Consider the following 12,546-nt stretch of genomic DNA (forward strand, 5'->3'; position numbering starts at 1 on the left):
AGGACTCTTGGTGTCATACGTAGGGATCACTTGGTGGTCACAATTATGCATCAGAAGTGTTCACGCCTTCATACTAAAAGTGTTGGACCTCTCCCTGGAACATATGAAAGATGAAATACGGGTTCCGACACACATGTTCAACTCCTTAGGCTGATGGTCAGCCTATGACCTCATCCGCAGAATATTGTCCATCTAGGTGTCTGGTTGGTGAGTCTTGCCCACATGCTCAGGGTTTAGCTGATTGCCATATTTGGGGTCAGGAAGGAATTTTCCTCCAGGACAAATTGGCAGCGGCCCTGGAGGTTTTTTGCCTTCCTCTGCAGCGTGGGGCACAGGTCACTTGCTGGTGGATTCTCTGCACCTTTAAGTCTTTAAACCATGATTTGAGGACTTCAAGAGCTCAGACATAGGTTAGGGGTTTGTTACAGGAGTGAATGGGTGAGATTCTGTGGCCTGCATTGTGCAGGTCCCTTTTGACGTTAAAGTTTGAGTCTATGATTTCCAGATCCTTGAGTTTTCACAACCATTGCCAGCCTGGATGGCTGAGGAGCTCACTTGGACACCCAAACAGACCATGGCCTCTGGAGTGAGGAGAAAAAAAGGGTCACAGCATAAACATCTTAGAGCTGAGAGTAGTCAAGCTAGCTCTGCAATCAAGCCAGCCCACCCTAATAGGGAACCACATGCTGCTTCAATCAGACAGTACGACTGCAGTTGCATATTTAATCAACCAAGGGAGGGGGGAGCAAGGAGTCCAGTGCTACACGTAGAAGCAGTAGAAATAATGAGGTAGGTGGAACAATACTTCCTTTCATTCAGAGTGATCCACATCAAAGGGGGACCTGAACCAAAAGATTGTCTGGCTCAGCAGGTGCAGAGTCGTCAGTTCTCAGTGGTGGTTGAATGAGGAGATTTTCTGCCTTATCATTCAGACTTCCTTCAACCAACCTGTTCATGAATCATACAAATGCAAAGAGGCCAAAATTGTTCAGAAGGGAGGCAGAACCCAGATCCACGGGGATAGACGTCTTATAGCATAGTTGGCCTCAGGGTCTACTTTGTGTATCTACTATTTCCAGTATTGGGGAAGGTAGTCCAGAAAATAAAATGAGAACAGACGATGGTAATTGTGATAACTCATTGTTGGCCAAGGAGACCTGTGTTCTCAAACCTGATAAAGCTGAAACTGAAGCACCCATTCCTGCTTCTGTGAACATCCTTTTGAAGGTCCTCTTCTTCATCCTGATTGAAGTGGCATCAATAAAAGCCAAGATATTGAGAGGGAAACGCTAGAAAGCTCAGTCTGTCCTCCGTAGTCAATAAGATATTGCTTTCATCTAGGAGAGTATAGATACTAAAAGCGTACTCCTGTATCTGATCTGGATTCAACATCTGGTGCCAAGAGCACAATGCAAATCCCAGAAAACAGCCATTCTGTACGTCCTTCAAGAAGGCCTAGACAGGCCTTCGGCCCAGTATCGTTATGTTTCAGGTTTCTGTCTTTAGTACAGTGCTATTTGCAGGATCCTCTGCCTCCTGGGCAGACAATCCACAGGTAGCCAGATTCCTTCAGGCGTTCTGGTTAGCCAGATTTGAGGGCAAGGCCACTCTTCCCGAAGTGGGCCCTTCATAATCCTCTCTACATATGTTCACTGTTCATTTACTTTCCAGATGTCCAGAGTTGTGGGACATGCTGGGCTGCAGAATGGAAAATTTCTTAGCAATGATTTCCTTTCTGCAGCACTGTCTCCCACAATTCTATCCACCTTGGATGGCTTATGAGTCAAGAATCAGATATTAAGTGAAGTCGTTGCCATATGACTGTCTTCCTTGGTCTGGTGTCCACAGATATTTTGTTATCTCTGGAGTATGTGTTAATGTTTTACAGTTTAGGAATCATTCATCTGGCAGCAGGTGGAACCAGAAGGGGCATGGGAGACTGTGCAGCATCAAAATTCTGATCTACCTCTGTGAGCTGCAGAGAGAAGAGAGCAGCGTGGATATCCAGAATGGTGGGAAATGCTGATAGCAGAAAGAAAATTATCAGCCACAATTTTCTGTACCTTAATATAAGCCAACATGCCATACAAATACCTACAGTCAGTGTAAGGTTATCTAGTCCATTTCTCATCCAGTGTAGCATTGTATATTTACTAGTCTCTTTCTAAGCGTGCCTAGCTTCAGCCACTTCCCAGAAGAGATTACACTGGTTAATCTCATTATCGGGAAAATGTCCTTGCTCTTCAGCATACACTTTTCCTTTCTTATTTTTTTCAGTTACTACTTACATGGTGTTTAATTCTTTGTTGTGTCGGTTATCAATTTTTTGAAGTCCAATGGAAATTGTTAGTTAAAGACCAATCTCAAGATATTTAAAACTAGACTGGAAAACTACGAAAGAAATTCTAGGAATAATCCTATCTTGGCATGGGTGTGATCAAATAGCTCCCATCCATATCTAACTTCTGTGAGACTGAACAAGGAGAGAGGAGTTTCCACTCAGTGGGAGAAGGGGGAAGAATCAAGACACCAGTAAAGGAAAATTAAGTCAGAACAGGTTTTGGGGGGAGTGAATGATGCAAAGATGCATTGTGAAAGAAGTGAAAAGAGAAATGATGTGAGGAAAGAAGGGAAGCTCCTGACCAGCCAGCATGGGAACCAGGAGCCAAGCTTGTTTTCTAAGCTACACACATTTGTGTGTTCCTAGATTTTATTTTTTTCCTTTGAAGGGTTGATAAGAGAAAAGAGGGAAATTTCATCTTTTGCCCAACAGAAAGATGGCAACCCAAGCCTTAACTCACACTTCTGTAGTCAAGTGAGATGGGGCCCACTTCTAGAAACTACACATAAAGTGGGAGATAGGAAAAATGGAGTATTTCATCTTTTCCCAGAAGAGTTCAGGTGATTCTGTGATAGCCAGCACCCAGTATATTTTATTTATTATTTATTTAGAAAAGCAAAACACACAAAAACAACCAAGCATGGGCTGCTCGCTCAGTTCCTCCCGATATTCACAAACAATATTTATTTTGACACCCCCCCTACTTTGTCCAGGAATGCAGCTATAGCACAGTAGCCACCTTCTACCTGGAACTGAACTTTTTATATCTGCTCCTAGTCATTAGGTTCAGCTGCTCCTGTTTCCGTCCCCTTGCTTCCTCAATGCTGTACTGCTCTGGGTTCAAAGTTTTCTCTGCTCAGGCAGACATTGCCTGTTTTTGAGTTAGAAACTGGGCTGGGGTGGAACCATAAGTATGAGAGGACCCTTTTTAGAATCCTGGAAGGTCTGTACTGCTCATCACACTGAATTATAAATCCCTGGAAAACATGCTCCATGCTGGAAATAATGTCATAACCTTAACTGTAATGGTAGTTAATAAGTACTACTATACTGAAGACATCTGTTCAGTCTATAAAATATGTCTATATAAGCACACAACATAGTCTGACTGCTATGCAACTTCAGCCTGACGCATGTATTGTTGAAAGTAATGTTTGTTCATAATTACTGAGATGTTGCATTTGGTTTAATGATGATAATGTATCACAGATTAAAAGTGAAGTGAACAAGCTGTACAAATTATTGGAGATTGATATTGATGGGGTCTTCAAGTCCCTGCTACTGTTGAAGAAGAAGAAGTATGCTGCTCTGACGGTGGAGCCAACAGGAGATGGGAAATACGTTACCAAACAGGAATTGAAAGGATTGGACATAGTCCGAAGAGACTGGTGTGACCTTGCAAAAGAAACTGGAAAGTGAGTTTTGCTTTTAATATTGACTATTTTCATCTCATGCTGTATGACTCTTGAAAAATAGACAAGTATCAGAGGCTAGAAGAAGCAAGAAAATCCTGTGGCACCTTATAGACTAACAGATGTTTTGCAGCATGAGCTTTCGTGGGTGAATACCCACTTCTTCGGATGCAAGCAATCTTCAATAACATGTGAGCTGCTAGATGTTGCTAATTCCCCTCTCACAGGAAAAATGTTGCTATTGTTTATAGCCAAGTGTTCAGGTTCTAAGTGATTGCCATATGTGAGGTCAGGAAGGATTTTTTCCTTAAATCAGATTGGCAGTGCCAGTGACCTTGGGGTTTTTTCATCATCTTCTGCAGCATGGGGTGCAGGTCACTTGCTGAGATTACCTGGGTATATCTCAATCAGTTCCCTGCCATTGCAGTGGCCTTGGGTATTGGTGCACTTTGGTCCCTTCTATTCTTCTCTTGTGGTCTATAATGATATACTCTCTTGAGGGCCATCACCTAATTTCAGTTGTTGGGTTTGGTGTGTGGGCGCTGGGTAGTGTTGGTGGCCTGTGATATATATAGGAGGTCAGACTAAATCATCTGGTGGCCCACTCAAGTCTTTAAACTCTGAGTCTTAATCCTGTGTTAAGTACAGAAAGTGCTTTAACTAATTTTTAAAAACTCAGAACCGCCTATCAAAATATTGAAAGATTTTAAGACAGTAACAGATTATGTGTGTTTACTTAAAAAGCTCTATTTTTACTGTCTGTTGGTCTCACTTTCTTGTAAATCTTAAATTTGCATTTCCACTGAAGCAATGAGATATATAGCACGATAAACCTGAATTCAGGAATTGTGAGAAATGTATGTATACTCGCATGTTTTATCATTGGTTTGGGTTCTTAGGTTGAGAATTTTGAAGGAGGCGTAGGGAGTTTGATACTAAACCTTAGCAAATTACAGCTTTAAAGAGTTGTTAATAAATGTTAAGCTCGCAGAAGCGCTCAAAATATAAGATGTGGTCACTGTCCTGAAGAGCTCTTTTGTCATTCATTTAGATCCTTTTATTAAAGAAGATGGTATGTGGTATCAATGATTATTTGATTTATTGGCATTTACTATATGCAGCATTAAAAGGTAATAATTGGAGATATACCAATCTCCTAGAACTGGAAGGGACCTCGAAAGGTCATTGAGTCCAGCCCCCTGCCTTCACTAGCAGGACCAATTTTTGCCCCAGATCCCTAAGTGGCCCCCTCAAGGATTGAACTCTCAACCCTGGGTTTAGCAGGCCAGTTGCTCAAACCACTGAGCTATCCTTCCCCTATTAGTTTAAATACATTATGGCTCCAAATCTACCCAGAAATTGATGCCTCTTTATCTGTAAATATACACTACACTCTTGCTTACTATTCTTAACTCTTGTATTTTCTAAGAAAAGATGCATCATAATAGAAACAAATTTCCCCAAGTTAAGAATGTATTAGTAATTAAAGCAATACAAATGTTTGTCAGTGTTCTTCAGTGACTAAGTACTGCAGCTGGCAGACCCTCTGTATACATTTTTCCAGAAATAGGCAGGAAGTTAGTGAGCTGATTTCATATTCAAATTTTCTCTCGTTTTGGATACCTGTTGTGGATTAGTAAATGTCAAAAACACAACTGGGGGGGAACATTAGAAATGCATTGGGTCCATCATTTAAAATAGTTTCAAGATTAAATAATTGAAATTTGAAGTATCCTAATAAAATAATTAAAACATGTGAGAGATTATGGGAAAAGTGTTAATAAATTTGAAGTAAACTTTGTCCTCTGTCTGTTTGTAGTTTTTAGAGATAACAAAGAGAGAGATGCACATATTTACTATGGTGTTTTTTAAATACTAAGATACCCTCTGTATCTTAAAGAAAGTTTTGTTTGCTTCTACTACTTTACAGCTATGTAATTGGTCAGATTCTTTCTGACCAATCCCGAGACACAATTGTGGAAAACATTCAAAGACGGCTAATAGAAATTGGAGAAAATGTGATAAATGGCAGAGTCCTAATAAGTCAATTTGAAATCAACAAGGTAAATGGTATCACTCATCAGCTACTGCTAAGATTTCCAGGTTTCTTTCCCCACCCCTAAAACTATTTTGCAAGACTTTTGTGGTTAAAGATGCTGTAGTACAGTGTTTCTCAAAGTCGGGCCGGCGCTTGTTCAGGGAAAGCCCCTGGCGGTCCGGGCTGGATTGTTACCTGCCGTGAGCGCAGGTTCGGCCGATCGCGGCTCACACTGGCCGTGGTTCGCCGCTCTAGGCCAATGGGGGCTGCAGGAAGGGCGGCCAGCACATCCCTCGGCCTGGACCGCTTCCTGCAGCCCCCATTGGCCTGGAGTGGCGAACCATGGCCAGTGGGAGCCGCAATCAGCCGAACCTGTGGTTGCGGCAGGTAAACAATCCACCCCAGACCGCCAGGGGCTTTCCCTGAACAAGCGCCGGCCCGACTTTGAGAAGCACTGCTGTAGTATATATGTCTTGTTTACATGCTGTTTCACCAACTCAGACAAGGGATGGACAGTCATTAATGATTTCTTCATGCATTTGATATGATTATTACCAGGGATTGTAGTTTGTCTTTCTGACCAGTGATCCAGAACTAGTGCTGGGAAAAGTTTAATGGTTCCTGGAAATATTGATACTGGTCCACCTCTCTGATTAGGCTACATCAGAAAAGAAATGTCTATTCCCTCTCTATTTTTAACTTGATTCTTTTTTCTCACTCTTACACTTCTGTTCCTTTCATTTTCCCTGGCTAGCACTTGAGCCCCAATTCAGCAAGGGACTTAAGCAATATGCCTGACTTGAAGCCTCTGAGTAATCCTGTTATAATTTCTATTGTGATATTCCCTAGGCGCCTCAGCCATGGACCAGGACCCCACTGTGCTAGGTGCTGTACAAACACCCAACAAAAAGATGGTACCAGCCCCAAATTGCTTACAATCTGAGTAAGAAAGGCAATGGGACTATTTGTGTTTAAAGTTAGGCATGTGCTGAAGTACCTTGCTGAATGAGGATCCTAGCGTCTCTCTCTCACCTCTTCAGAGTCTAAAATCTGATTTGTTTTTGTTTTGGTTTTTTGGTCTGTGAGGCCGTGCTCCAAGAACAGAGTAATAGCTGTGGCAAAGAAAGTACATTCTGAGAACATTGTCTCCCAGGCCATTACTTTAATTATTTTAAACGTGGAACATAAACTGAAGAGTACAATGGAAAAGAATCAAAAAGTTATTTTCACTATAGAGTATGTCCAGAAGTCCAGTACAAGTTGTTGGGTTCTCCCTCTCTAAGGCACAGAGACTGGAGCTGAAATTAATTCTGATGCCTCTTCTAGGACTTGCCTATGAATATGAGCCAGAATGTTCTGCCTTAGCTGGCAGGAGTGCTGCAGAGCGTGTTCTTTTCCTCCCTTCCTTTTTGGGAACCACAAATAAAACTTTTTTTCTTTCTTTGTTAATAAAGCTTTCTTCCATTGGAGGCTTATGAAAAGTCTCTCCTGTCCCAGCTTTGTCACAATATAATAGTGCCCCATCTCTGCTGGGCAACTCTCTGGTCCTCAAGAAAATATAAACAAAGTAGTAATGAAAATCACACACTTTCATGTCAGCGCTTGTGGAGTCAGCTGTTTTGTGGTTCATTGACAGCTGTTCCTTTATTACCTCGTCTGTCTCTTCTTGAGGACCAGTATGACTACAACCATTTCAAACCAGATTTCTGTTAAAAATGAATGCCATTGGAGAGATCTGCCATTCTTCTTCGAGTGCTTGCTCATGTCGATTCCATTCTAGGTGTGTGCGCACCCATGTGCTCGGTCGTCAGAGATTTTTGCCTTAGCAGTATCCGTATGATCGGCAATGCCCCCGCCCTTGAGTGCCGCGCTCATGTGTTGGTATATCAGGTGCCACTGGCCCTACGCCCTCTCAGTTCCTTATCATCGCCTGTGGTGGTTAGTCAGAGTGCCTTTCCTTGCATTGCAAGGGATAGCGGTTTTGTTTCTACTGACTTTGAGTCTTAGGGCCATGTAAATAGTTTGTTTATAGCAGTTTAGTGTTAAGTGTAGTTAGAAGTTATAGTCCCAGTGGGGACTTCGCCCCAGGCGGGGCATGCCCTGGTCTCCCTGGTTTAAGCTCTGCATGGACTGCAACAGGCCTATGCCTGTAAGTGACCCCCATAGCAGCTGCCTCAAGTACTTGGGGGAATCACACGTGAAGGACAAGTGCCATATTTTGTAAAAACTTTCAGACCAGGACTCAAAAGGAGCAGGATATTCGTTTGTGGGCTCTCCTAATGGAATCTGTCCTTTGCCCGTCTTCTGAGCCGTCCTGCCAAGATTCGCCTAGTACGTTGGCCTCAATGTGCAGTGCACCCTCAGCACCGGGCTCTGCCTGGCACCAATCCCCGTCGCCGGTGCCCAAAAAAGAAAACTAGGAAGCATGGCTCCCCGGCTCTAGGCAAGAAGGGCCATGGGTCATCAGGCAAGGGACCCAGTTCAGGCTGCCTGGCCGCACTGAAGCCATGTGTGCATGCCTCCCCAGCCAGGGCCCTTAGGCTCTTAAAAGGTCCACCACCAACTCCCAGGAGTGGTATGAGACCCAATCCCCTGATGACACCGATGCCTTCCCAAGCGCTGCTGGCACCAAGAGAGCAGAGTCCTCCGCCCATGCTGCCGACACAGCACATGCAACAGGAAACGGCAAAGGCTCCCCATGAGGACAAGCCAGCCATTGAGACCCCTCAGGGGGCAGTGGAGCATTGCTGATCCCCGGAGCCAAGACAGCGCTTTCCATTTCCATGCCACAAATCCCCAGAATCGCAGTCCAGATCCTCTGGAGCTCAACCTGGGTCACCGGCACTGCAGTCGTGGTCCCTGCTGTCTCAGTGTGGATCGCCTAGAGGGAGGTGCTGGTCTATGTACTACCAGCACCGTTCACCATCCCACCAGTCTTCCTCCCAGTTCAGATCTCAGTCACCTGCCCAGTGGGAGCGCTCCCCATCATGTCTCTGGTCCCCCAGCACCAGCAGCAGTCTCCTCGATACTGGCACCGATCTTCTCACTCCGAGCACTGGTCTCCAGTGGCAATGGTCAGCAGGCAGACTTAGGCGTCGATAGCCCCACCGTGGTCATCAGAAGGGGATTCCTCCATCACATAAGGGCAGTTCAGCCCCTTGCCCAGACTCCACCGGTGCTATTGGACACCTGAGGCTGCATCAAAATCGTCGACGCCACCTTGACTGCACGGCCAATGACCAGCGCACAAGGCTACTCCCTGCAGTTTTCGGCCGCCCTGCTTTCCCACATACACTCTCTTTCCTGTCCCTCTTCAAGGACTCTTCTCACGAGCAACTCCTCATTCAAGAAGTCACAAACCTGCTGCACCTGGGGGCGGTGGAGGGGGTTCCTCGGGACATGACAGGAAAGGGGTTCTACTCTGGTTATTTTCTGATCCCATAAGCAAAAGGGGGCCTCAGATCTATTCTGAATCTGTGACGCCTCGGTAAGTCTCTCAAGACGTTGAAGTTTTGCCTGGTCTCCCTGGCCTCCATCATCTCCTCCCTGGATCCGGGAGACTGGTACACCACCCTTGACTTGAAGAACGTTTATTTCCATATTCTGAGGTCACAGATGTTTCCTCCGTTTCATGGTGGGCGGACGTCATTTCAAATTCACAACACTCGCCTTTGGCCTCTCATCAGCCCTAAGGGTCTTCACAAAATCTATGGCACCAGTGGCTGCTTACCTGAGACATCACAGGGTCCAGGTCTTCCCGTATCTCAAATCGGCTCATCAAGGGCAGATCTCGGGAACAAGTACAGAGAAACCTCGATCTGGTGCATTCCTGGGCTTGTTGATAAACGAGAAAAAAATCCACCTTAAATCCAGCCCAATAAATAGTTTGTTGGTGCAGTTCTCTACTTAACGTTACCCAGAGCCTTCCTTCCGGAGGCGCGTTTTCAGGCCATGTTGGACCTGATCTCCCATGTGAAGAACCACCTGCTCACCATGGCTCACAGTTCCTTGCGGTTGTTGGGCCACATGGTCTCCTATACATATGTAGTCAGTCATGCCTGGCTCCATCTCCGGTCTCTGCAAGCATGGCTGGCATTGGTTTACATCCCCAACAGGCATGACCTAGACCAGGTGGTCAGGGTGCCGGATCACATCCTGTTGTCCCTGGATGAACCCCCGATTGGTGTTACAGGGAGTTTGCTTTGCAGCCCCGTCCCCATTGCTGACCCTGGTCTCCGATGCATGGGACCTGGGCTGGGGAGCCCATGTGTGCGAGCTCAGCATGCAAGGCCGCTGGCTGTGAGATGATTTGGCCCTCCATATCAACATCAGGGATCTCAAAGCGGTTCACCTGGTCTGCCAGGCTTTCTTGCCCCACCTGAGGGGCAAGGTGGTGCAGGTCCTCATGGACAATACCACTGCAATTTTTACGTCAACGGGCAGGGCGGAGCCAGGTCGTCGGCTCTTTGCCAAGAAGCTCTCCGCCTTTAGGATTTTTGTGTGCAGGAGACCATTAATCTAGTAGCCATGTATCTGCCCGGGACCAGTAATGTGTTTGCAGATCGCCTCAGCAGGACCTTCTCATCTCGCTACAAGTGGTCTCTCCATCCGGAGGTGGTCAGTATGATCTTCCGAAAGTGGGGGACTCCGCAGGTGGACTTGTTCATGTCCTGTCAGAAGAGGAAATGCCACGTGTTCTGTTCACTCAGGGGATGGAAAGCGTTCCCCATCAGGTGCTTTCCAGCTCCCGTGATCAGGGGCCCTCATGTATGCCTTCCCACCAGTGCCATTGCTCCACAGAATCCTCGTGAAGATCAAACACGACAAGGCGAAGGTTATCTTGATAGCCCCCGAGTGGCCTCAACAACACTGGTTCGGCACGCTGCTGGACCATTTGGTAGCTGCCCTGCTGCAGCTATGTCTCTGGCCAGACCTGCTGTCCCAGAATCACGGCAGTCTTCTGCACCCAAATCTGGCGACGTTGCATTTGACAGCATAGTTACTGCATGGAAGAGCAGGAATGCTTGGCCCAGGATCAACAGGTCTTGTTGGGTAGGAGAGAGCCCTCCACCAGAGCGATTTACCTGGCCAAGTAGAAAAGGTTCACACACTGGGCTTTGGAACGATGTATCCAGGCCGAGCAGGCCTCACTGCAGGTGACCCTGGATTATCTTCTGCACCTCAAGCTCCTGGTCTTGTCCCTGCCATCGATCAAGGTCCACCTGGCCACTATTTCAGCTTTCCACCCTCCATTCCAAGGCATTTCGGCCTTCACTCACGACATGACGGCCTGGTGTTTGAAAGGTCTGGAGCATCTCTACCCTCACATACGGGACCTTGTCTGCCCCTGGGACTTGAATCTCGTGCTGTCAGGGCTCGTAGGGCCTTCCTTTGAACCTCTGGCTTCCTCCTCTCTTCTCCTTCTTTCGTGGAAGGTTTCATTCCTGTTTGCGGTAACATCTGCCCGCAGGGTATCTGAGATCTTCTTCAGAACTTCCCTATACGGTATTCTACAAGGATAAGGTCCAACTGCGTCCTCACCCGGTGTTCCTGCCCAACGTAGTTTCCCAGTTTCATACCAGCCAGGACACATACTTACCGGTCTTCTTCCCGAAACCTCATAAATTGGAAGAGGAATGTCAGGAGGGCACTGGCCTTGTACATCCACAGGACAAAGCCATTTTGCAAGTCAATGCAGCTGTTTGTTGCAGTGGCAGACAGGATGAAAGGTCACCTAGTGTCTGCTCAAAGGATTTGGTCCTGGATCATCGCCTGCATCTGCTACCACTATGAGCTGGCAAAAATGCCTCCACCAGCACTAGTCAAGGCACACTCAACTAGAGCACAAGCATCATCAGCAGCCTTCCTGGCTCAGGTGCCGATCCAAGAGATCTGTAGAGCTGCTACCTGGTCATCTGTCCACACGTTTACGTCCCATTATGCACTTACCCTGCAGGCCTGGGATGATGTTGGTTTCGGCAGGGCAATGCTGCACACTGCAAGACTTTGAACTCTGGGCCCATCTCCACTGACACTGCTTGGGAGTCACCTAGAATAGAATCGACGTGAGCAAGCACTCGAAGAAGAAAAAATGGTTACCTGCCTTTTTGTAACGGTTGTTCTTCAAGATATGTTGCTCATGTCCATTCCATTACCCACCCTCCTGTCGGAGTTGCCCACAAGAAGGAACTGCGAGGGCGCAGGGCCGGTGGCTCCAGATATACCAATGCACGAGCACGGCACTCAAGCGGGCGCCACAGCCGACCCTATGGATACCTCTCAGGCAGAAATTTATGATGACCGCTCATGTAGGAGCACGCACACCTAGAATGGAATAGACATAAGCAGCACATCTCAAAGAACAACAGTTACCAAAAAGTAGGTAATCATTTTTAAGTCCTACACACTCCAGTGTTTTATTGCCTTTGAAATATTTAGACCTAAATATTAGTTTAAAAGTTATGTTGATGAAGTTGTAGGTGTAGTGAAGGGGATGTTTTGTTTTTTTTCCAAATCTTTATCTTCATGTGAAGTAATTATGGAATATAGAGGAAAAATGATTTATTGTAAAATTCTAGTAGTCTTATCCATAGAAATATTGAAACCCTGGTCTGCTTCACTACTTCTGTTGCAAAGTTTGTTAAATAAATATAAATGTGCTAGACATATTTAGAATTTTCAAAACTGAAAAAAAAAAAATCTTTCACTGCATTCTTGCACTATGAATAATATTTCATACTTTGATTAAATCTAAT

At 45.7% G+C, this 12,546-nt stretch overlaps 1 protein-coding gene across 10 annotated transcripts in view; it reads left to right on the plus strand.

The window, feature by feature from the left end:
* The window catches only part of POLA1 (DNA polymerase alpha 1, catalytic subunit), a 348,901-nt gene that overhangs the window by 148,049 nt on the left and 188,306 nt on the right, over positions 1 to 12,546 (plus strand). For all 10 annotated transcript variants that reach the window (XM_039494489.1, XM_039494508.1, XM_039494498.1 and 7 more), the window contains exons 29-30: positions 3,551 to 3,756; positions 5,684 to 5,816. In XM_039494489.1, the coding sequence (XP_039350423.1) occupies positions 3,551 to 3,756; positions 5,684 to 5,816 (339 nt within the window). The remainder of the gene's footprint in view (positions 1 to 3,550; positions 3,757 to 5,683; positions 5,817 to 12,546) is intronic.

The sequence above is a fragment of the Mauremys reevesii genome, linkage group 1 (assembly GCF_016161935.1).
Source record: "Mauremys reevesii isolate NIE-2019 linkage group 1, ASM1616193v1, whole genome shotgun sequence".
Lineage (NCBI taxonomy): Eukaryota > Metazoa > Chordata > Testudines > Geoemydidae > Mauremys > Mauremys reevesii.